This window comes from Thamnophis elegans, chromosome Z (assembly GCF_009769535.1).
Source record: "Thamnophis elegans isolate rThaEle1 chromosome Z, rThaEle1.pri, whole genome shotgun sequence".
NCBI classification, from domain to species: Eukaryota; Metazoa; Chordata; class Lepidosauria; order Squamata; family Colubridae; genus Thamnophis; species Thamnophis elegans.
In genome coordinates, this window is record NC_045558.1 from 116,420,388 (window position 1) to 116,442,127 (window position 21,740).

Consider the following 21,740-nt stretch of genomic DNA (forward strand, 5'->3'; position numbering starts at 1 on the left):
ATGCTCATGTTGTGCAGTTTTGCCAGTCATAATACTTTGTGCTACCCCACCACCTCAACCTTAATTAATCAACCTTGAAAGAGAGAGGCAAAGGCTAAGAAAGTTACAAAAAAGTCATATTTATTGTGCTCTGGAGGCTCCAGTATCCGGACAAAGGTTGGGGGAGAGTAACAAAAGAACCCAACCATCCCTACCTCCAGAGTTCTGATACTCCTATCCATGCAGAGAGAAGACCTGCAGAGGCTCTGGAGGAGCAAGTTGACCCATTGGTGCCTGGAAAGTCATGATTTCCCTGAGGTTCCTGGAGTGTCAGGGATAGGACGACAGAGAGGCCCAATTTCTTCATCGTCAGTCTAAGCCTCTGGCCTCCCTGGTAGTGTACTGGCTTCTCTCACATCAGGCTGCATCTAAAGTATAAAGAAGGAAGATGACTGAGTCCTACAACAATTTTGTTAATATTAAGACAATGCTTTCCATCTGAACGAGGCTTTGCCTTCAGACTTGAACACCATGAGAAAGGGCAATACTAGCTCTGCACCGTATCTCTGCTTTGCCTACATCCTTTCACATTTTTCTTCTCAAACTTTGCAATTGGTGAAACTTGAATCAGTGAAGGTGTTCCGGATGCAACACTTATGTCTATTGTGGTTGGACAGTCCACAAACTTGGGTCCTACTAAAGTGACTGAGAGAATGTCAGTTGGTCTTACCTGAACTGCATGTCTCGAGGGTGACGTGGGAGCAGTCACTTATAGGTATTAACATGGCCCATTTGCCCAGAGACTTGAGGTAGATCTGAGGACACTCCCTCTGTTCCTCCTTCTGACTCTCCAGATTAACCAATGGTCTAGTTGAAGTAGAACCTGGGAAGGAAGGGACAAAGACCACCCAATTTCCTCCCAGGTCCCTGACTGACCTGTAGCTAATCCACTCAGGCCCTGGTGCAGGGCACGCCTGACGGGCGGGAAGTGACTGCTCCCACACCACCCTTGAGATGTGCAGTTCAGGTAAGACCAACTGACAGTCTCCAAGGTGGGGCATGGGTGATGGGACGTACCAAAACTAGATGTCCATGGGAAGGATCATTGTGCCTGAGTCCCCTGAGTGCCCAGAACACCCTGAAGGACCCTCCTCCCGAAAGATGCCTCAGCCAAGGCATACGCATCTAGCCGGTAGTGCCTGATAAAGGGCAAAGGAGAGGACTAGGCGGCTGCCCTGCAGATGTCCTTGATAGGTGCCTGGGTGGCCCAGGCTGCCGAAGTGGCAGCACTCCGAGTGGAATGTGCGGTGGTGCCCTGCGGCACCGGCAGTCCTCAAGCCTCGTATGCCTTGGAGATGGTGGTCGGGGAGACCTTGGCTCTCCGGGCCAAGGGATGGAAGGAAACAAAGAGAGCCTCCGACCGCCTGAAGACAGCTGTGCACTTGAGGTAGATGCACAGTGCCCTTCTTACGTCCAGGCAATGCCAGGACCTCTCTCTCTCCAATGAGGGAGAAGAACAGAAATCCGGGAGTATTACTTCCTGTCCCCTATGGAAGGGGGAACTGACCTTGGGCATGAAGGCTGGATCGAGTCTGAGGACGACCCTGTTGCTGTGGAAGGTGCAGAGGTCCACCCTGGTAGATAGAGCATTAAGCTCAGACACCTTCCTGGCCGAGGTGATCGCCACAAGTAAGACCACCTTGAGGGTGAGGAATTGTAAGCTCACCTCCCTGAGTGGTTTGAAAGGTGCCTCCAGGAGCGCCTGAAGCACCGTTGAAAGATCCCACAAGGGAAAACAGTGGATCACCAGAGGCTGAAGGTTAGCTGCCCCTCAAAGGAACCTCTTGATGACCGGAAGCTGGGACAGGGACAGGGAACACACCCCCCCCTCCAAGGATAGTGGCTAGGGTGGAGACCTGCCTTCTGAGGGTACTGTGAGCCAGACCCTTCTCCAGTCCATCCTGAAGAAATTCCAGAACCTGAGGGACTGAAGCCGATGACGGATCTACCTGTGCAATCCTGCACCACGCTGCGAAGGAAGTCCAGGTTGCATCATAGATGCTTGTGGTGGATCTCCTCCTAGAGGCCTCAATGGTCCTGATGACTCTAGAAGAAATCTGAGCGTCTCTTAGTTGTTCCCGCTCGAGCACCAGGTGGTCAGATGGAGCCACTCTGGGTCTGGGTGCTCCAGGCTCCCCTGGCCAACTCACCCTGTGGAATTTTCCAATGAGGCAGAATCGACAACTCCACCAGGTCTGCAAACCAGGGATGCCGTGGCCAGTGAGGGGCCACTAGAATGATCTCTGCCCTCTCTAACACTAGCATCCTCAGGACTCCAGGAAGGCGGGGAAGAGGAGGAAAGGCGTAAAGAAGGCCCGCCGGCCATCTGCAGCACAGGGAGTCGATGTCCAGCGCCCCCTGTGTTGGAAATTGCGAGATGAACCTCGGAAGCTGGGTGTTGGACGGTGAGGTGAAGAGGTCTACAGTTGGACGGCTAAACCTCTGGCAGATCTGTTTGAAGATGTTGGGGTAAGGTTGCCACTCTCCATGGTCTCCCTGCTGAGCCAGACCGCCTGCTGGTTCTCCACTCTGGAGATGTGCTCTGCCTGGATCGGGGGGTTCCGTTCCTCCCAACTCCCCAGATATCTTGCCTCGTCATGAAGCGCCACAGAGTGCATACCTCCCTGCTTGTTCACATGGGCCTTGGCTGGCACGTCGTCCGTCAGCACCAGAATGTGTCTTCTGGCGACCATCTTCTCGAACTGCCCAAGAGCAAGGTGAATCGCTCTGAGCTCCAGCCAGTTGATGTTCTTGCGCAGGTCCATCGGAGTCCACCGGTCCTGGATTAACTGGGACTGCAGATGAGCCCCCCCCCCCAACTGAACAGCTTGTATCTGTCGTTAAGACCAGCCTGTCTGGTTCCCTGAACAGAGAACCCCTGGCCAGAGCCGGGGACATCCACCAGCGAGAGAGAAGAAGCACCTGGGAGGTCACAAGGACCTTGAAGTTTGCATCGCTTGTCCAGTTTCTCTGATGTGGGAGGAGGAACCACTGCAATTCTTTGGTGTGGAGACATGCCCAGAGAACGATCCTGATGCAGGAGATGAACTTGCCGAGAAGCCTGGAAAGCAGAACTACGGGAACAGATCAAATCCTGCAAATCTCTTGAATCAATTCAACAATACTGTCCTTATCTCCTGGGAGAGGAACACCTCACACTCCACCGAATCAATAATGGTCCCCAAATGCTGGAGTCTAGTGGAAGGGATTAGATGGCCCTTCTTGAGGTTGATTGAGAACCCCAGGGACTGTAAGGTGCTAATGGTAATACTGAGATCCCCCTCTGCTGGAGCTGCTGAGGGAACTAGCACGACGATGTCATCCAGGTAACAATGCAGACGAACCGGGATGGAATGAAGGTAGGCTGCAGCCATGGCCAGCACCTTGGTGAAGGTCCTAGGGGCAGAGGCCAACCTGAAGGGGAGGGCCCTGTATTGATAATGGGAGCCTCCGTAGGAGAACCTGAGGAACCTACGGTGATTAGGGGCAATCATGATGTGGAGATACACCTCCCTGAGATAGATGGAGGCTAGGAAATCCCCCCCAGGATAGACTTGAGGGAAGCCATTTTAAATTTACGGTAAATAAGCCTGGAATTTAACAGCTTGAGATCCAGGATAACTCTCCACCCCCGAGCTCTTGGAAACCAGGAACAGGTGGGAATAGAACCCTGATTCTTTCTCCCCCTCCGGAACTGGTTCTACTGCATTAATCTCCAGAAGATAACGAATGGCCTTGTGCATGAGGGAGCGCTTGACCGGGTTCTTGGAGGAGGGAAAGATGCAGAATCTATTCAGGGGTTGGGAATGGAGCTCCAGGCAGAGCCCCAACCTGACTGTCTGGAGAACCCAAGCATCCATGGTGATACCCTCCCAGCAGTCCACGAACAAGGAAAGGCAGGTGCTGATGGGGTGATCCAGGCCCGAATCACTTTGCTCTGCGGAAGGTGCAGCCACCCCCTCCCTCGAAAGAGCTGCTTACTGGGCTGCTGGAACCTATATCTGTCCCTGGAAAATTGCCTGTCTCCCTGCCTGGGATACCTGGGAGCAGAGTACCCCTGCTGCTTGAAATCCTGCTCAGGAAGTCAATAGAGTCTCCTGGAGTAAGGTGCCGCCCGGTGGTTTGAACATCTGGATGTAGATGGGAAGACCTTCTGCTTGTTCTTGTCCTCAACAAGGATGGGATCCAGGGAAGGACCATATAATTTGTCCCCTGTGTACTCTGCTTATGCCAAATGCCACTTCACCCAGAACTTGGCCTGCCAGTGGCGTAGCCACAGTAGACGTCTGGATACCACTAAGGAAGACAAGGCCCTGGAAGAATCTTTACCATGTCCAGGGTGGCATCTGCCGAGATTTGGGTGGCCGCCATCAACTTCATAATGTTCTGCAGTAGCCTCACGTCCAATGTTGGTGTCCTGTCTCGGATCTGTTCCAGCCATAGAAAGGTGGATCTGTTAAAGAAAGAGGCGGCGGCCGTCGGCCTAATCGCCCATGACACAGCCTGGAAGGTCTTACACATGACCAGCTCCACTCTTCTGTCCTCTGCCTTCAGGCAGTTAGATATATCCCCTGTCACAACAGCAGAGGAGGAAGCTAAGGCAGCCACTGGAACATCCACGGAGGGAACCTATAAGGCCTGGGCGAAAGAAGCATTGAGATTATAAAATCTGCGATCATTGCTCCCTGGAGTGGGGAAGGAGCCAGGCTTAGACCATCGAGACTTGAGAACCTCCAGGAAGAGGTCTGGAGTGGAGATCCTCTCCTTTTCCACCTGAGGCCTATGGAAAGAACCCTTCTAATTTCTCCCGCTAGTGCTGGGGGTACTGGGGTTCTGGCTTGGAATTGGTGTGGATCTGCTGTGGCCTTGGCCTTGCGTAACAAGGAACTGAATAAAGATGGAGGAAATAAGTCTGTGATGGTTGGGGCCTCTGGGGCTAGGGCATTCTCGTCCTCTGAGAACCCAATATCCTTCTGCTCCTCCCCCTCTGACTCTGAGCCCTCTCTGGCAGTGGAGGGGGAGGAAGCTCTGAGCTCTCTGGGGACTGAAGTCTCGGACTGGACTGTCTGCTCTCTTGGAGCTCCACGAGCAGACCTATGCCTGGCTCCCTGAAATTGGTGTTGCATGCCTGAAGCAATACCATCTGCAATCGCTCTGGCTATCACGTTCTGGAAGCTCTCAGAGAGTTGTGGTTAGGCAGGAGAAAGGCTTGGGGGCTCCAGCTCATCTCTAGTGTCTGAATATTGAGGAGCCAAGCGCTACCTGGGGGACCCTGGTGCCCTGTGGCCAAATGGATCTCCCCTTGCCCTTGGAAAGTGGGAGGGGGATAAGGGGGGAGATAAGGGGCTGTCCTTTCTAACGGGCCTACGTGAGCCCGGAGAGCCAGGATCCTCAGCTAGAGGAGAGGGCCTGCGAGGGGAACGAGATCTGCCTGGTGAGGGGCTGATGATATCCCTGGTCCTCCTACCAGCCGCTCTAGTTAAGGGGGCCTCCTGCCTGGGACCTTCCCTCCTGGAAGACTTGGAAGAGCACTTCCTAGGAAGGGATCTCCCCCTGGGCATGGGGAAGTCCTCCCGAGAGGATCCCTTGCTCAGGTCTGAGCCCCCTGGGGAGCCTGGAGCAGCCGCTCCTCTGCTCCTGGTAGAATTCGACATCGCGCTACTCAGGGTTCGTTTGTCTATCTCTACCTCCTCTCACAATGGTCCCCGGTCTCTCCGCTATTGCGCGGATTCGGCGTTCCTTCAAATCTGCGCTCTTCTCAGCCACCCGCCGATCTGCGGGTTGAAGAGAGACTGGTGCACCGCCGTCAACAGGGCCCTCCCCGGATTAGCGGCAGAACACAGGCCCAACGTGCCCTCCTGGGCGAACACGGTGCTGGAAGTGCTTGCAGCGACTGAAATCAGTGCGCCTCCCTACGCTTTGCGCATGCGCCCTCAATTCAAAATGGCGACCGCCAACCACGCGGTCCAATTGCCCGACTGAGCTGCTCTACCCGTGCCAATGATTCATCGCCTGGAGAATCCACACTGTCCTCCAGTGATCCCGCATGGGATCGCCTGTGGTGCGCGGCCTGGGATCCCCCCCACCGGATACCGGTGGCTCGGGGCTTCCTAGAGTGCAGCGAGCACAGCTTGTGCTAAGGCAAGGCTAGAAAGGCGCAGGAGAGAGAGTAGGAGGCTTAGGAAGAATTAGGAAGAGAAGTAAAACAAGGATAGTAATCTGGAGAGTCACCAAAATAGCTCCTTTGGGCCGAAGACTGAGGTTAATCTGGAGAGTCAGAAGGCGGAGAAGAGGGAGTGTCCTCAGATTTACCTCAGTCTCCAGGCAAATGGGCCGTGTTAATACCCATCAGTGACTCCTCTCACGCCCCACCTCGGAGACCTGCAGAAAGAGATTCCAGGATCTTGTGAGTCAGCCCTAGAGAAACTGAGTTAAAACATTTTTTTGAAGAACTGAATGAAGTTTGACTGGATTACTGTAACGTGCTCTACATGGGGCTGCCCTTGAAGAGTGTTCGAACACTTCAGTTAGTCCAGAATGCAGCCGCGCGAGCGATTGTGGGTGCACCTAGGTACACCCACGTTACACCTATCCTCCGCGAGCTGCACTGGCTTTCCATTGGGCTCCGAACACGCTTCAAAGTGCTAGTCGTTACTTTTAAAGCCCTACATGGCATCGGACCTGGTTAGCTGAGAGACCGCCTCCTGCCAATTAACTCCCAAAGACCGATTAGATCGCACAGATTAGGCCTTCTCCAGATTCCATCTGCCAGCCAATGTCAGCTGGCAACACCCCGGGGGAGGTCCTTCTCTGTTGCAGCTCCGGCCCACTGGAACAAGCTCCCCGCTGAGATCCGGACCCTCACTACCCTTCCGGCCTTCCGCAAAGCGACTAAGACCTGGCTGTTCCGGCAGGCCTGGGGCTGTTGAGTTGTCCAGCCCCACTTCAGGTTTGTAACTGTTGTGTAATTTTAAACTGTTGTTTATTTTTTTTAATCTATCCCACCTCCCTTTTATTGTAAGCTGCCCTGAGTCTCTTTGAGAGTGGGCAGCATACAAAATTTAATAAATAAATAAGTTTTGAAGACACGATAAACACACGGCCCTGGAAGTAGGTGATTATTACTGCCACTGTTCCCTCTAAGGTGCGTAGCTGCGCGGCCGCGCACGTGGCTAGAAACCCCCGCGCAGCAGTTTCTAACTGCTGCGCAGAGATTTCTACCAAAGCAAACGTGGGGAAGTCCTTTGCAGACGGCTAGAACTGGCCGCCTGCAAAGGACCTCCCCAGACTTGTTTTGATGAGCCGCCCGTGGCAGTGGTGCCTCTCCCTCCACGCGGAGCACGTGAGCTGGCCCCCGCGTTATCCCTCCCCCTTCCTCCTCTGCCGTGCTTTTGAGGCTGCGGTAGCTAGTAGGAAAGCGGCGGAGGTGGAGGCGACGGCAGGGATAACCCAGAGCCCAGCTGAGGTGCTCCGAGCGGAGGGGGAGGCACCACCGCCACTGCCATGGGCGGGGGCACCAGCGGGAGCTTTGCCGGTGAAGGAGAAGAAGCAAGAGGACTGGCGGCTTTGAAATGCAACCCCCTGGTCCCGCCGGCCGTGGATTTGATTCAAGTAAGCGGGGGCTGAACATATGCTGCGCCGATTTTGCGCAGTGAGGCGGAGTAATTTAAACCCCCCAAAAGAACGTGTGTGTGCGTGTGTGTGTGTGTGTGTGTGTGTGTGTGTGAGAGAGAGAGAGAGAGAGAGAGAGAGAGAGAGAGAGAGAATTGGATCAAAATTGGTGGCCAAAGGAGTGGAGGGAGGGAGGGAAGGAAGGAAGGAAGGAAGCCCTGCCCCCTGTGAAAAAAACTGAAGATGAAGCAGTGAATGAATAAACCATAAAAGCAACAAACAGTTATTGCGTAAGTAAGCTGAGGAGCAAGTTCTCAACTAAGGAAGCAATATAAGAAAGAAATATAAAAAGCTCAATATGCCAAAACACTTATTTTAGTCTTCATTTAATTACTTGTATTGTAGTCTGATGTAACATCTTTTTAAATTTAACGTTAATTAGAAAAGATAGGGTACAAAACTTAAATAATAAAAAAAATTGTACATTCATTTTGAAAAATAAATGTAATACTTGATTAATTTCATATCTTTATTTAAAATAGTTTTGGCATGGCATATGATTTTATTGACTCAGTTGGAAATGATGTGGATGTTGTATCTGATTCTGAGATATATATATTCTTAACATAACATATAGCATATTGTCCAAACTTGCTAGACTATTTAATTGATCTTACTACTTTAAAGGGGGAGAGTTTCATGATAAATTATTTTATTACATTTATGTTGCATTTATATATTATATTTATTACATTTATATTCCACATTATATATTTGTATTGTTATTTTAGTGTTTATTGTCAATTTTGATAGATATATTGATATATCAATACTGATTTTAATCATACTAAATAACAATTACTGCTATTATTTATCAGCATTAAATATTTACATTTTTAATATCGAGTTAATCATATTTTAGAATAATAGGATTATCTTTTAATAGGATAATTGGCAAAATCTAATTCAAATGTGATGGGTTGCATTCCAAAGAATGTGAGAGGACAGGTTGCCTGCAAAATGCCAGGACCAGGCTGGTGGTGCCATGTCTCTCTCTAGCCAGTCTAACAATCTAAAAGCTGAGCAGAGAGCCTTTTTTTTTCAGGGTGAGCAGAAAAGTATAGTGTTTGAGTGGCACTTTTCATGCCTGGCATTCATCCGGCTGAAACCTCGCTCACAATCGGCGCTTGACGCTTGGAATGTTGCGCAAATGTCCAGCAGACGTGACAGCAGTTCAAACTGTTGCTCTCTTAGGTGCTCAGGCATGAAACTGTGCAGCTCAAACACTGTACTTTTCCGCTCACACTGAAAAAAAATTAGAGGGAACATTGATTACTGCATATGTCATTCTTTAAAACAAGTGAGAGACTTTGGATTAATGAAGACTGCAACAGTAGTGGACTTATTTGGAGGGGGGGCACACACAGCTGTTCTCACCATATGGAATAATACACTGTAACCTGCCTATAAAGACAATATGAAATGTAACACATTTCTCTAGAGCACTTGCTACTGCTTAAAGTTGTTCTGTGAGAAAAGATTTACCGCATTAAATCTGTTGTGGGCCTCTCTTCTATGAGATACAATTTTGCTATTGTTTTTCAACCATATTCCCTTTTCATCTTCCCATTTCCAAATATTTGTACTTCTCCAGCTTGGGATATTCTATTGGTCAGGAATTCCACAGATCCTGCTCTAGAGGACTATGCCTCTGCATTTGCAACAAGGCTTGACCTAAAACAGTCTGGTCAGCTGCTAACTTTTGCAGTAGAACTACATTGATTTCTTTGGGGCATTTTAGAAATATTTGGGGGGAAATGTCAATGTGGTCATCTTTCTCAAACTGAAAGATGAAAGGCAATTTAGTAAAAGGCTGGAACAGTGGTGTCCAACCTTGCTATTTTAAGACTTGGGGACTTCAACTCCCAGAATTCCCTAGCCAGCATCACTCACTGGGGATTTGGGGAAATTCTGAGAATTGAAGACCACAGATCTTAAAGTTATCAAGGTTGGACAGGTCTAGTCTACAACTAAGCAATAGATTTTAACAGTTAATGTTATCAGCTTTTCAAATCCAGTTAATTAGGATCATTTTTGTAGACTCTTGAAATCCAACACAGGTATAACTGAGGAGATTACTAATACATTAAAGCGAGGAAGGTAGAATCCTAGTTAGAAGCAGGATTCTAAAATGCCTCAATTTTGTCCAACACATTAACAGAAGAATTTGCAACCCTCCGTAACTTGGTCCTTTAGATGATGCCTAGCAGAAGAATTGAAGCCTAATAGCGGAATTTAGAAAAATGTCTTTCTCAGCATCATTTGTGGGATCATGTTGGTTCTGAGGAACCATGGAGCATTGTAAGAAACATTGTGATTCTCTTAGATTCTTCTCTAGACTTTACATAACATGGAATCATCTAGCCTGATTTTTTTCTTTTTGTTTGGAGAAAACTCCCTTGCATTCAAGTTTGCAACAAATTTACTTAAACCAACCTTACATAGATAAGGAACCCACAAGCCAAACATAGTCAACTCAATGCAGTAGGCATTTCTGCAGGCCCAATTGCTAATGTTTATCAAAACTCAATGAAAAAGTCAAGTGTTCACTAAAATTATAAAATTAATTATATAAATAAATTAAAATAAATAAATTATAGGAGCAGCAAATTCCTTTATGATGTGAAATTGCAAGGTATGGGAGGGCAGAAATACATACTTTTTTCCAATGTGATGGCTTCTGGATAGGTTAGAATTTGAACTCCCAGTCTCGCTGAGATTGTATCAAACATTGAGAGATTTGTAAAATCTCTGAAAATTCAGTCACTGCAAGGACACCAGACTGAAAAAAATACAGTGGAACCAAGTTTTGAGAAGTGCAAGATTTTTGGATAGAAATTCAAGCATACCTGAATTCTATTAAGCTCTTCTTGCCCTTGCTGCAGCCTTTCCATCTCACTCTGAATACTATTCAAAGAGGCTGGAACGCAAGACAAGAAATCCAGTTTGTGAACATGCATAAATGGTACAATGGAAATATATGGGCCATGTAGCTTGAGAGCATCTTACCTTGCAAAAGCTCTTTCAGTCAGAAGTAGCGGAGAAAAGGAAACAAAAAGGAGAAGCTGTTAATGCTAAAGAGAATTCTCATATGAAGCTTCTAAATGCAGAGGAACTGTTTTTTTTTAAAAAAATTATCATTTGTCAATTTTAGAGATTCATTCCTATTATACAAACAGGATCACAATCATTCTTCACTTTCCCCTGCCCACCTCTTTCTTCCCGCTCTCTCTCCAGCGCCCCCTTCAGGCTTGACTGTGATGCTGTTTCTTCATCCAGCTGCTCCCGCAAGGATATAATTTCAATTCGCAGGCGCTCAGCCTGATGCTCTGCAGCCCGAAGTTGTAAGGCCGACTCTTGCCTCAGCTTGGACACCATGGCTTGCAACTCCTGAGGAAGGAAAAAGAGAGAAAAATCTGTTTTATTAAAGATGAAATTTAATCTCTGCAACACTAGCAAAGTCACTCCTCAACCTCAATATCAGCAGAAGTTGGTCTAGATACCGGCACTGTGCTTGGCAAGCTCCTAGTTTCATGATCTGTTGGGGGAGAATCCTCAGAACTCATCTCCCGCAGCCCTTCATTCTCGGCATTTAGACGTTGCACTTCGTAGCTGAGGCGTTTGTGGGATGCAGACAAATCAGCCTGGAAAAGAGTACCACAAGAGGAGGGAGGGTAACCAACAAGTATTCTTCCACTGATGTCTCCAAGAGAGGATTTAAAGGGTTGTACATGAGGACCTCTGAAAAACACTTATCCAGAATAGCAAGCACAGGAAGGTCTGGAATTGTCAAATCTACAATCCTGTCCCAGGATCACGTAATCACTTTGTGACAAGCAAAATCAATGGGGAAGCCAGATTCACTTACCAGCCACACAATTCACTTGATTGCAGTTTAACATTTGTGGCAACAAGGTCGTAAAATGGGGTATAACTGACAACTACCTTGCTTAGCAATGGAAATGGGCTCAATTGTGGTCATAAATCGAAGACTCTGACCACTTATAGGCTGCGCCTATTGGCACATTTGGAAAAAGAAATATATATGCCAACTTTTTAGAAGAAAACTATTCAAGCTATCTTGTAATATGTAAGACACACAAGCTCCTCATCCCTAGTAGGAAAACACTGCATGTCCTGGCAACAACTTGCACTTGCAACTCTGAAAAATCAGAAGTGCCACATACAGGTTTTCTTTTGTCCTCAAGTCCCCAGCGGTATATTATATAGCTGCATCTGGATAAGAGTGCTATACTGAGGCTCTACTCATCACAGATAGGCAATTCATTTCCTACCTTGTTGCAGAAGGCCAGGTAGCATTTAAATGAACAAGTCAGTAGCCTTGGACCTCCTCCTACCTAAAGTTTGAGTTCCAAAGATCCCAAATTGAATACATCAAAGCAGGATCATTTTTCCCAAGCATCTTTTCCGATTCTTCTGCTATCCTTTGCTGCATTTCCAGCACCAGCACCCATCTACCCTACTCACCATCTGCTCTTGGGTCTTCCGCTGGGTTTCACTCACGGTGGCTTGGAGGCTTTGGAGAATGTTTTCTGATGTCTGGATCTGAGTCAAAAGAACCTGAACCTACTCAGAAAAATTGAGAAAGGGAGACTGGCTTGTGGAAACTGGCTTGTGGAAAGTTGACATTCTGTGCACTTTGCTCTGCATGTGAAATGTGCCAGGTTAAAAATCACCAAACTGCCTATGTTTTTCATGTATCTTTAGCAAGTCTGTGACTAAGTCTGCAGAGTGTAATATGCTGTAATGTGGCTTGCTTGGTTTTGGCTTAACATCTGGTGTAAACGCAGCCTTACAGACTATAATTTATGGCTATGGCTTAGGGACTACAATACCTTATCTCTTAGCTTAATGTTTAAAGATCTATGCAGGCTGGTGCTTATAGTATCTCAAGGAATATTTCCTCCTGCAGAATATGCATCTACCTGGAAATCTACATTATCCTTGAGATATTTTTACCCACAAACCTCAGATGAAAGAAGTCTTGGGTCTTCTCAGTTGTGAGACAACAGCCTACCACTCACAATTATTTTTCAAATACCAAGCAGATCCTTTTGTCTTCTCATAAATAGAGACTGAATATTTATTTTTAACTACACTACTGATAGAATTCCAGAAAGTGACAACATCTGAAAGAATTTGTCCTGGATATTGGTCAGGTCTGGTTAGTACTTGGAGACCTCCAGAAAATTTTAGGAATGATAGACGAATCTAGGAAATAAAACATTCTAGTAGAAAACAATGACAAACCATTTCTACATGGATGTTTCTATGAAATTACTAGTGTTTGTTAATATATTTAAATTTTAATAGTTGGGACATTGAAGGGTTGGACATTGAGCAAGAATACAGTTATAGCTAATTGGTTAAAGAGCTGGCCATCGCATGTGGGAATCTGAGCTGTGATTGGTTGCTGTGAGTAAAGGGGGAGTTTCTTCATTTCCTGCCTTTTTTGCCCTTTGTGCCCTGTCTGGTCTCTTTCCTCATGATGTTCCCTCTGTACTGATTTACCTGACTATGCTCCTATTTGCCTCTCTTATTTACTGTAAATATATTTATTTATATAAAACCACAAGTTCTTATTAGCATCTCTGACTCCATTTGGACACCAGCTGTGCAATTCCCTGACAGTTTTTTTTAATATAGGTCATTGGGTATCAATCCTCATTAATATTTAGTATTTTATGTCTTATTTTCATATGCTTTATGAATATATGGATTTAATCCTGTATTCCACCTCAAGGTCCTTCGAGAAAGGAGAGATATCCAATTTAACATTAGAACAAACGTGAGTTCTAAGACATGGAGTTTACCTGCTTACTGCACTCTTCATTGCTACGTCTCAATGCCTCTTCCAGGTTAGCTTTCTCCTTTGCTCTTTCCTCCAGAGCTCCATGTTGCTGTTGCACCTGAAGAGGCCACCAAGGATATAGGGGATGGGGAAAGGAAGCCTTTAGCTTCGTATCTCTCATTTCTCATAATTCTTCTACGGTGGTTCTCATGTAACATTTGTTCAATGACCATTTCAATTTGCCATAGTGCTGAACAAGTGATATTTATGACTGGTCCTTAAAGTTCCAGCAGTTGCAGCACCCATGCAGTCACATGATTGCAATCTAGGCAATCAGCCTGGATTTCTAATTGTTGCAGCAGCATCCTGCAATCACGCAACTGAAATGTGCGGCCTTCCCTGCTGGCTTTCCACAAGCAAAGTCAATGGGGAAGCTGGCAAGAAATTAGAAATCGCAAACACATGAGGTCCTTGCTTAACGACCCACACAGTTCTCACTTCAAGATGACTGGGAACTTCCAGAATTGCTATTGCTAAGCAGCAGTCAGTGACATCACGTTTTATGATTGCATCACTTAGCAATAATAATTCCAGTCCCAATTACCCTTGTAAAGCAAGGATTACCTGTATTTCTCACTATGCTAATCAGAATTATCTTATTATCACTTGCAAATTATCCCTCTGGGAGTTACAGAGTTGATGACAATCTATGAAAAAATTGTCAGCTAGCTGTAATGTCTTCCCAAAAACTTTCAAAGCAACTAAAAATCCTCATTAAGACAATAACTAAACAATAAAAATACAAAGGCAGCATAGAGAAGCCAATACAACAATACTGATTATATAGAATCATTATCAAATAAATCCATTCCCACCCCACAAATCTTCCACCAAGGAGCCTGATAGTTCTCTTCCGTACTATGTGCCAGAAATTACAATGTAATAGAACCAGGAGGACTCAGTTAGCAGAGTGGTTTTTTGTTTTTTTTTTGGGGGGGGGGGAGCTACAATGAAGAAAGCCATATATAAAAACTAATTGCCCTTTTCATATTCCTATACTAGAGGTAAGCAATCTTGTACTTCTACAGTGCCCCTTCCTCTAAAGCAAGCAGGGCTGAAATTTATGGAGCCCTTTTAATGTATTTGGGGAAAGGGTTGAAGGAAGACAATGGATGCTTTAAGGATATGCAGTTATATAAAAGTTTAAAGGATTTGATTTAGGGCAGTATTTCACTTAACGATCACCCACTTCAAAAGGAAATCACAAGAAAAGGACTCAGGTAGTCTACACTTAATGATCCTAATTGGGACTCCAATCATTAAGTGAAGTGATCATTAGGTAAAACATACAACTGGGCTGGTTGGCAATGGCAATTTGAGTTGTCCCGGTTGTGGTCATTAGGCCTCATTTTTCCTGGCCTGACACATTTGTCTCTGCTTCAACTTTCCCCCATTTGTGTATGCACCCCCGCTCCCTTTGCCCTTTTGGAGGCCCTGTGCTCCTTGCTGTCTTCTTCCTCCTGCTGCTGACAAGAGGCATTGGGCCTGACCCTTTGTGAGGTAGCTGTTGTGACTCTGTGAAGCCTGGCAGCACCTTTTTAATTTTCAATATTTCTGAATAAAGATGATCTGTTCTCCACAAACATCCTAAAACTAGATTTTAAAAAACCATTTAAATAAAGGAGTCACAAAAACATTTTTACACTTTTGCCATGCATCAATATGTAGCTTTTTCAATAAAGAAATAATGTTTCAATAAATAAATGAACAGGTATAATGTTTTCATTCAATTAATTAGGTTCACTATATCTAGTTTTAGGACTTTTGTGAAGAAAAGATTACACTTTAGGTCATGTCTATGCAGAAAAGTTGGAAATTCCACAAAGATTCATAAATCTTTAAGCACCACTGTACATACTTGAAAGTTGCTCTAAACAGTTTTGCAATACTCCCAAATTCTTCCAACATCAGTTTAAGGTGCTTAATTCATAATGCCACAAAAAAATGCTATAGCAAAAGTGGGGAGAAGGAAGACCACCAGAAAACAGCATGAATGGTCAGAAGCAACAGAGGTAGTTAAATAAAAAGGAAGTTTATGGAATCTTGAAGTGAAAGCATTGGAAAGTAATTTAGAACATAATATTATTTCTGTACAAAAGAAATTACTATCTTGGATGGCTATACCCTGAAAGAGCACAAAAAGCACCTTAAATGAATACAGAGAAATATCTCTAATAATAAACTATCTTTGTCTTCCACACACAAACCTGTTCTTGGAGCTGAGCCCACTCTGATTCAGACACAAGCTGGTATCCCACTGGTGGTAGATAAATAGTCTCAGGCACCAGGGTTCCAGTTGAGGAAGCAATGGAACATGTCTCAGGACTTGGGGGACGTCTGCGTCGGACAGAAGGCCCAGAACTTGGTGTCAAAGAGGAAAATGAAGCAATGGAGATGCTGTCCAGACTACAGGCAAACTTCTCTGCTACTCCTCCTTCCATCAAAGGAACCTGGTGATTTCCAGGCAAATCCGTGGACACAGTCTCGGGATCAGCAAGAAGGGATTCTGCTGAGCTACATAGGGATTGCTGAAAATAAAAATATGGGAGTTAAAAAAGAATTCCAAGTGGCTCAGATTGGTTACTGCAAAGTATTTATAGCAGAGGCTCTCATTATTTTTAGGACCATTTATTTCAGGTTCATCATGGAGAAAATCTATACAATTACTAGGAGTTGAAAAAGATTTGATAGCACAATTAGTTTCATGTAGTGTTTGCCCAGTATGCATAACTTGAGGAAATAATGTACTGGGACCCCATATCAAAAGAAATCAGGAAGGAAGCTGGGATCCAGAAATTAACTTTCTCAGTCATGCAGCTCCCCCACTAGAACACCCTGCCCCTGCCAAGTTAGATGTGGCCCTGATATGTCAGAAGATGGGCAAAAGAATCTCACTTTAAGAAAGCATTCAGATTCATTTGACAGTAGTTGCTGGTTTACTCATAGTTTTTAATCAGTTCTGTGATTACTTAATGGGTTTACAAATGGATTTTATGTTTTATTTCATGTGTTATGAGCTGCCTAGAATCAGAAGAATAGGAAGCACATGCCTTTTGATTAAAAAATGTCTATAACTTGGCATAAAGGACTTTCCCTGAATTTTCCATCATTAATGGAAGACTTGTAAATTACCAGAAGTTAAACATTTGTTCTCCCACTTTTATATGCTGCACTGCCCAGAGTTTTAATTGTGCAGTTCATAAATGTGCTTGAATGAACAAAATTTTTCCATTAGTAATTCATCTACAACTTTCCCAGGCTTTTAATCATCCCGTATAATTTATTATGTCCTCACATCATTCATTTTCTGTCCCAGTCACACATCTCTGTCTTTCTTGCTAATCTATATTCTTTTTAGAGATCCACCTGCAACACTTGGGCTTAGAGTTGCAGACTAACATTTCTGGTATTACATTTACAAAGGCTTGGCATCTATTCTGAGATAGCCATCAGTTTCAGATATCGTTTGTAAGGTATTTTATTCTTCCTCTCCTTTTTCTCTGTTTTTTACCCTATTAAGCAGCTTTCACCCATCCCTTCCAATATTTACCTTTCCTTCTATACTTCTTTTCCATCTCACCTCCTCACTCTGCAGCTCCTGAACCAGACTCTCAGCGTGGGCCAATTTTGCTTTCAGTTCAGCAATTTCCTGCTCCATCGGCAGAACAATGGCCCGGAGTCGCTGAGTATCCTCTTGTGCCTGCAGAGAGAGACAGACATAGGGCTTGGTTTTTCCCCACTGTCCACTGGAAACTCAGTTTATCCCTCAAAGAGAGACTCTGGTTGAGTGCATCGCTTACTTTTTCCATCTGTTTCTCCAATGAGTCCAGAGGGTTGGTCCTTGGCAGCCTGCTCCAAACATTTTCCCGACTGTCACGCTGGAAAGCTGACAGACGGGCCTCATAGCTGGAAATGGTATCTATAAAGGAAATAAAACTTTTGAGCTGCCACCCACAAGGCAAGATCCGATCAGGTCTAGAAGGAAAGGCTTAAGGCACTTGGGCAAAACAACCGTAGCTCCTTCCCCTCCCCACCACACCTGCACTGTTTTCACCTTTCAAGATAGTCTGCAAGGAAGCCACCTCTTCCTGGCACCTGCGCTGGACAGCCTCCACTGCCTCCTCTTTGGTGCCTTCACTCACTGCAGCCACAGCTCGGACTGTCTCCACTTCGGCCAAGGCGGCTGCCAACTCCGCTTGCAGACTTCGGATGGTCTCTTCAGGATCAGGGTCCCCAGGGAGGTTGGGGGCGCGGGACACGCCCACATCCTGCACCCTCTGAGGCTCTTGAAAGGAAAACAGGGCTCGATGAATGACAAGCGGAGCTAGAATGGAACCCAGAACCAGCAGCCGTGCCCCCCCACCCCCGTCCAGTCTATCACATGGTTCAGCCAATAAACTTTATAAGCCCTGGACCCGACTTAAACATCCCAGCCGCGACCTTTGACCTTGCTCAGTGTGAGTGACGCCAACGGAATCTCCTCTCCATCAAGCCCTGTAGCCGCGGGGGGCGTGGCTTCGCACTTGGTCGCCAGCCCACCGCGGGGAGGGGAGGGGGCATCCGCGCGTACCTTCCATTCCGCCAAGAGTTTTCTAACTACTGCTCCGGCGGTGGCGGTGCGGCAGCTGCTGCTTCCCCGGAGACCGAGCGAGGCCGGAATTTCCCGAGAGGAACCGGAAATAGCCGAAGGAATTCGGAAATGGTCGAGAGTAAAAAAAAAAACCTTGGATGTGCCGAAGATGGCCGAACGATCGACACACCACGGCTCCTCTGTTAAGATTGGCTCGTTGCAAGACTCCCCGAGACTTCTCGACCGTTTCCGAAGAGAACCGAAGGGAAATGGCGTATGTGAGTGAGGAGGAACGGCGTTTGTCAAAGCGGTGTTTTTGCATATCCTGGAATTGTTTTTGAAGTTGGGCCTGAGGATTCAAAGAAGTAGTTTAATGGAGAGTTCAGTCGTTGGATTGGAAACCTGTTTTTTCACACACACACCCAAAAACAAACCCACCTTCCGGGACCGAACACTTTTATTTAGCCACTATTTTTAAACCTCCGTAACTTTAAAATGCAAGATTGGACATTGGCTGCAGTAAACCTCCCTATTCCGAATGAAAATCCATGCATCTTCTTAATGTTACTGAGGTTGAGATACACTGACACAATCTTTGGAAAATGTCTCACATTGGATACAATAGTGCAAGTATGGCCCTAGACTGCGGGTAATTTTACAAACTTCTCAAAGGCAGCTAGTTTATCTTCTGAACTGAATGCCCGTTGTGTTAATTTCTTATCTTGAAAAGAACAAAAAAACCCTCTTGGTTGTGGTGCAGATGCCATTTTTTACCTTCTCATGTATTGCTGTCTCCAGGGAAACATCTGCTGCAAAGTTTCCGCTAAACATAGCAAAAAAAATGGCAAAAAATAAAAAAAAATGTTATTTATCCCCACATCCCTTTTGGGATAAGCAACATTATGCAAAGTGAAGAAAGGAACAAAAAATAGTACCATATGCCTGAGAAATTAGAGGCACGAAATAAGAAAAGTTAGAAATACAACCCAATTGAGTTTACACCAACACCATTCACCATTCCTTTCTATCCTAAAGCCAAGCAAGTCCATGCATTGATTCATATATATCCTTCTTGTTCCTTAAACTTTATTGCTGTCTTTCTGAAAAACATATTAACCCCACCCATCAACTTTCTCAGTTTTTTCCCAGTTGCTATTCCGTAATATATGAACTCTTCAGTCTTAATGTGCTCTTTTTTGTTTTTCCACCCAAATTTGAAGATTCCATTTGCATTCAACTTTTATGTACATCTTAAATTTTCCCCATCTTTAGTGAAAATGGCATATGAATTCATCTACTTGCTGTATTTTTACTATTTCTATCTAAATTGCTATCTTTTATTGCATGTTCTCTGCCAAAGGTAACTAGTAATATTTACCAGATGAGCAACTCTATTTGGTTCCTCACAAATTCCAAATCTAATGAATTATTTCCCAGTTTCAGGAGGAAAGATTTAAGGGGCCAAAATCACCCCATAATCTTAAACCACAATGGAAGAAAATAATGTAGCCTGGAAGTCAAAGAAGATTGACCACCTACACCTTATTGAATAAGTCATGATTGGATGGATTCATGAAACTGGCTGACCCATAATGTCATTGTTAGTAAACTCTTATGAGCTAAGTTTGACATGTTAATTCACAAACAAGCATGCTAAGTTATATTTGGCTTATTGTTGTATGTGAACTAATCTTCAGTAGTGACTGGAGGCTTTTTTCCAAAGGGAAAAAAGTTTACACAGTGAAAATAGATTGTCATCTGACTAGTTATGAAAACAAAGTTTAGATCATGTCTGCTTCTCCATTTCCAGTTTGCTGCTTTTCATTCAAGATAATAATTAGTAAAACAAGGTGCTATTACCAAGCAGCTGACCTACCCATGAATGCTAAACACTATAAATAATAAAACACAACTATTATTCATGCTATAAATAATAAAAGGAAATCTCTAAGCTGAATGGAGACAGCAGACTAAAAGATATTCTTTGTTTTGGATACCAGGCAATTTAGCACTAGTCCTGATTGTGTAGAAGTATCAAGAAGTATCTGGAAACCATCTACACTTGTCTGGAACCATAGTTTCCATCTGAAGTCAAGGTAGGCAGACTTTCCCAAACTTGACAACTTTGAGATGCGTGGATTTCAATTCCCAGAATTCCACAGCCAGCAGGCTGACTGTGGAATTCTGGAAATTAAAATCAACACATCTCAAATTTGGGGAACCCTGAGGTAGAGGCAGACTGATGAAGCACCCTTCTGGATTGGGGTTACAAAAGGTCAAGATTCCAACTGTACAGTAAAAGTCCCATTATAGCAAGTGAAAAGGGGCAGGCTATAATTAATACAGTTGTAGCCACAATTTTAGTTTCTTTCATAACCCACCTTCCCTGTGATCCTCAGTAAGAAATTTATATTTTCTATACTTTCAGCATTATCCAGCATGCACTGACTGAAAATCTGCCATGAAGGCTGCACAACCATTTAGGAAATAAGTTTTTTTTTAAAGTTTCTGACAAGATTACTGTAATTCTTTTTTAAAACATCCTTTTACATACAAAGATTAACCAAATTTCCCTTGAAAATTCACACAGTAGTCGAAGAAAAGAAGCTTTTCCTGCTGTGTGTGTCTCGGTGCAACACCGAATCTGTGATATATTTCCATATGCATGAAAGTTTTATTTTCACCATCCTGATTATTAACCCTTGTCATTCCCTTTTGGATTTGACTAATCCTTTCTGAAAACTGAGAGTGCATTAGAACATTTGCAATAGGGATTTTGAAATAGTAAGTATATATTGAATCACCTGTTTCTATCTTTCTGAAATACAAATAGCATTCAACTTACAATAGTTCATTTAGTGACAGTTGCAGTATCCCAGACTCATGTGATCACCTTTTGCTACCTTCTGACAAGCAAAAGCGAATTGAGATGCCAGATTCACTTAGCAACCATGTCACTAACTTAACAACTGAAGCAATTCACTTAACAACAGTGGCAAGGAAGGTTGTAAAATGGGACAAAATTCGCTTAACAACTGTCTTGCTTAGCAACAGAAATTTTAGGTTCAATTATAGAGGATTACTTGTATGGTGTCAGCCCACTTCACTGAGTAATTTTGAATTCTTATATTACAAGAGGGAAAAACCTACTTACATTTTCTCTCTATTATTGTATATAGTACACTTTTTAGATATAATAATCTGATATATGGAAACAACCACCATTAAATCCAAGGGAGATTACTTCTGAGTAAAATTGTCTGCAGGATTATCTATTTGCATGTTTTTTGCTCGTTGTGCTTCAAGAATTGAATTAAAATGATGTTGCAAATCAGACTGGGCAATATGTGGTTTCTGAGATTATGCTAAACTGCAGCTTCCATCATCTCTTTCTCTTAGTCATGCTACCTAATGCTTCTGGATTTTATGGAAGGCTACCTGCTGCTACGTATTCCTGCTGAGAGACTTGGTGAAGAAAGCCCCCACAGCTCACAGAGCATTCATGAGGCTTTGCAGAGAGCCACACAGATGACTTCAGAGAAACTGTGCAGAGATGGTTAAAAATCATATTGTAAAGCTTAGAAACAA

At 44.7% G+C, this 21,740-nt stretch overlaps 1 protein-coding gene across 5 annotated transcripts; it reads right to left on the bottom strand.

The window, feature by feature from the left end:
- Positions 1–99: 99 nt before the first annotated feature.
- On the bottom strand, positions 100–18,244 carry RABEP2 (rabaptin, RAB GTPase binding effector protein 2). 5 transcript variants are annotated; one of them, XR_004256825.1, is made up of 13 exons: positions 18,153–18,244; positions 17,637–17,867; positions 17,383–17,501; positions 17,133–17,282; positions 15,790–16,110; positions 13,545–13,640; positions 12,199–12,297; positions 11,214–11,354; positions 10,923–11,100; positions 10,720–10,731; positions 10,560–10,630; positions 2,190–6,420; positions 414–2,085 (listed from the first exon to the last, which is right to left on the bottom strand). XR_004256825.1 is itself a non-coding variant. In XM_032234993.1 (12 exons), the coding sequence occupies exons 1-12, from the start codon at positions 18,157–18,159 to the stop codon at positions 354–356; spliced, it is 1,449 nt and encodes a 482-aa protein (XP_032090884.1). In that variant the 5' UTR covers positions 18,160–18,244; the 3' UTR covers positions 100–353. The 5 variants fall into 5 exon arrangements, 4 of the variants coding, with proteins under 4 accessions (XP_032090884.1, XP_032090882.1, XP_032090885.1 ...); XM_032234993.1 differs by lacking the exons at positions 414–2,085; positions 2,190–6,420 and adding an exon at positions 100–407 and having other exon boundaries at positions 17,163–17,282; XM_032234991.1 differs by lacking the exons at positions 414–2,085; positions 2,190–6,420 and adding an exon at positions 100–407.
- Between the last annotated feature and the right edge of the window lie 3,496 nt (positions 18,245–21,740).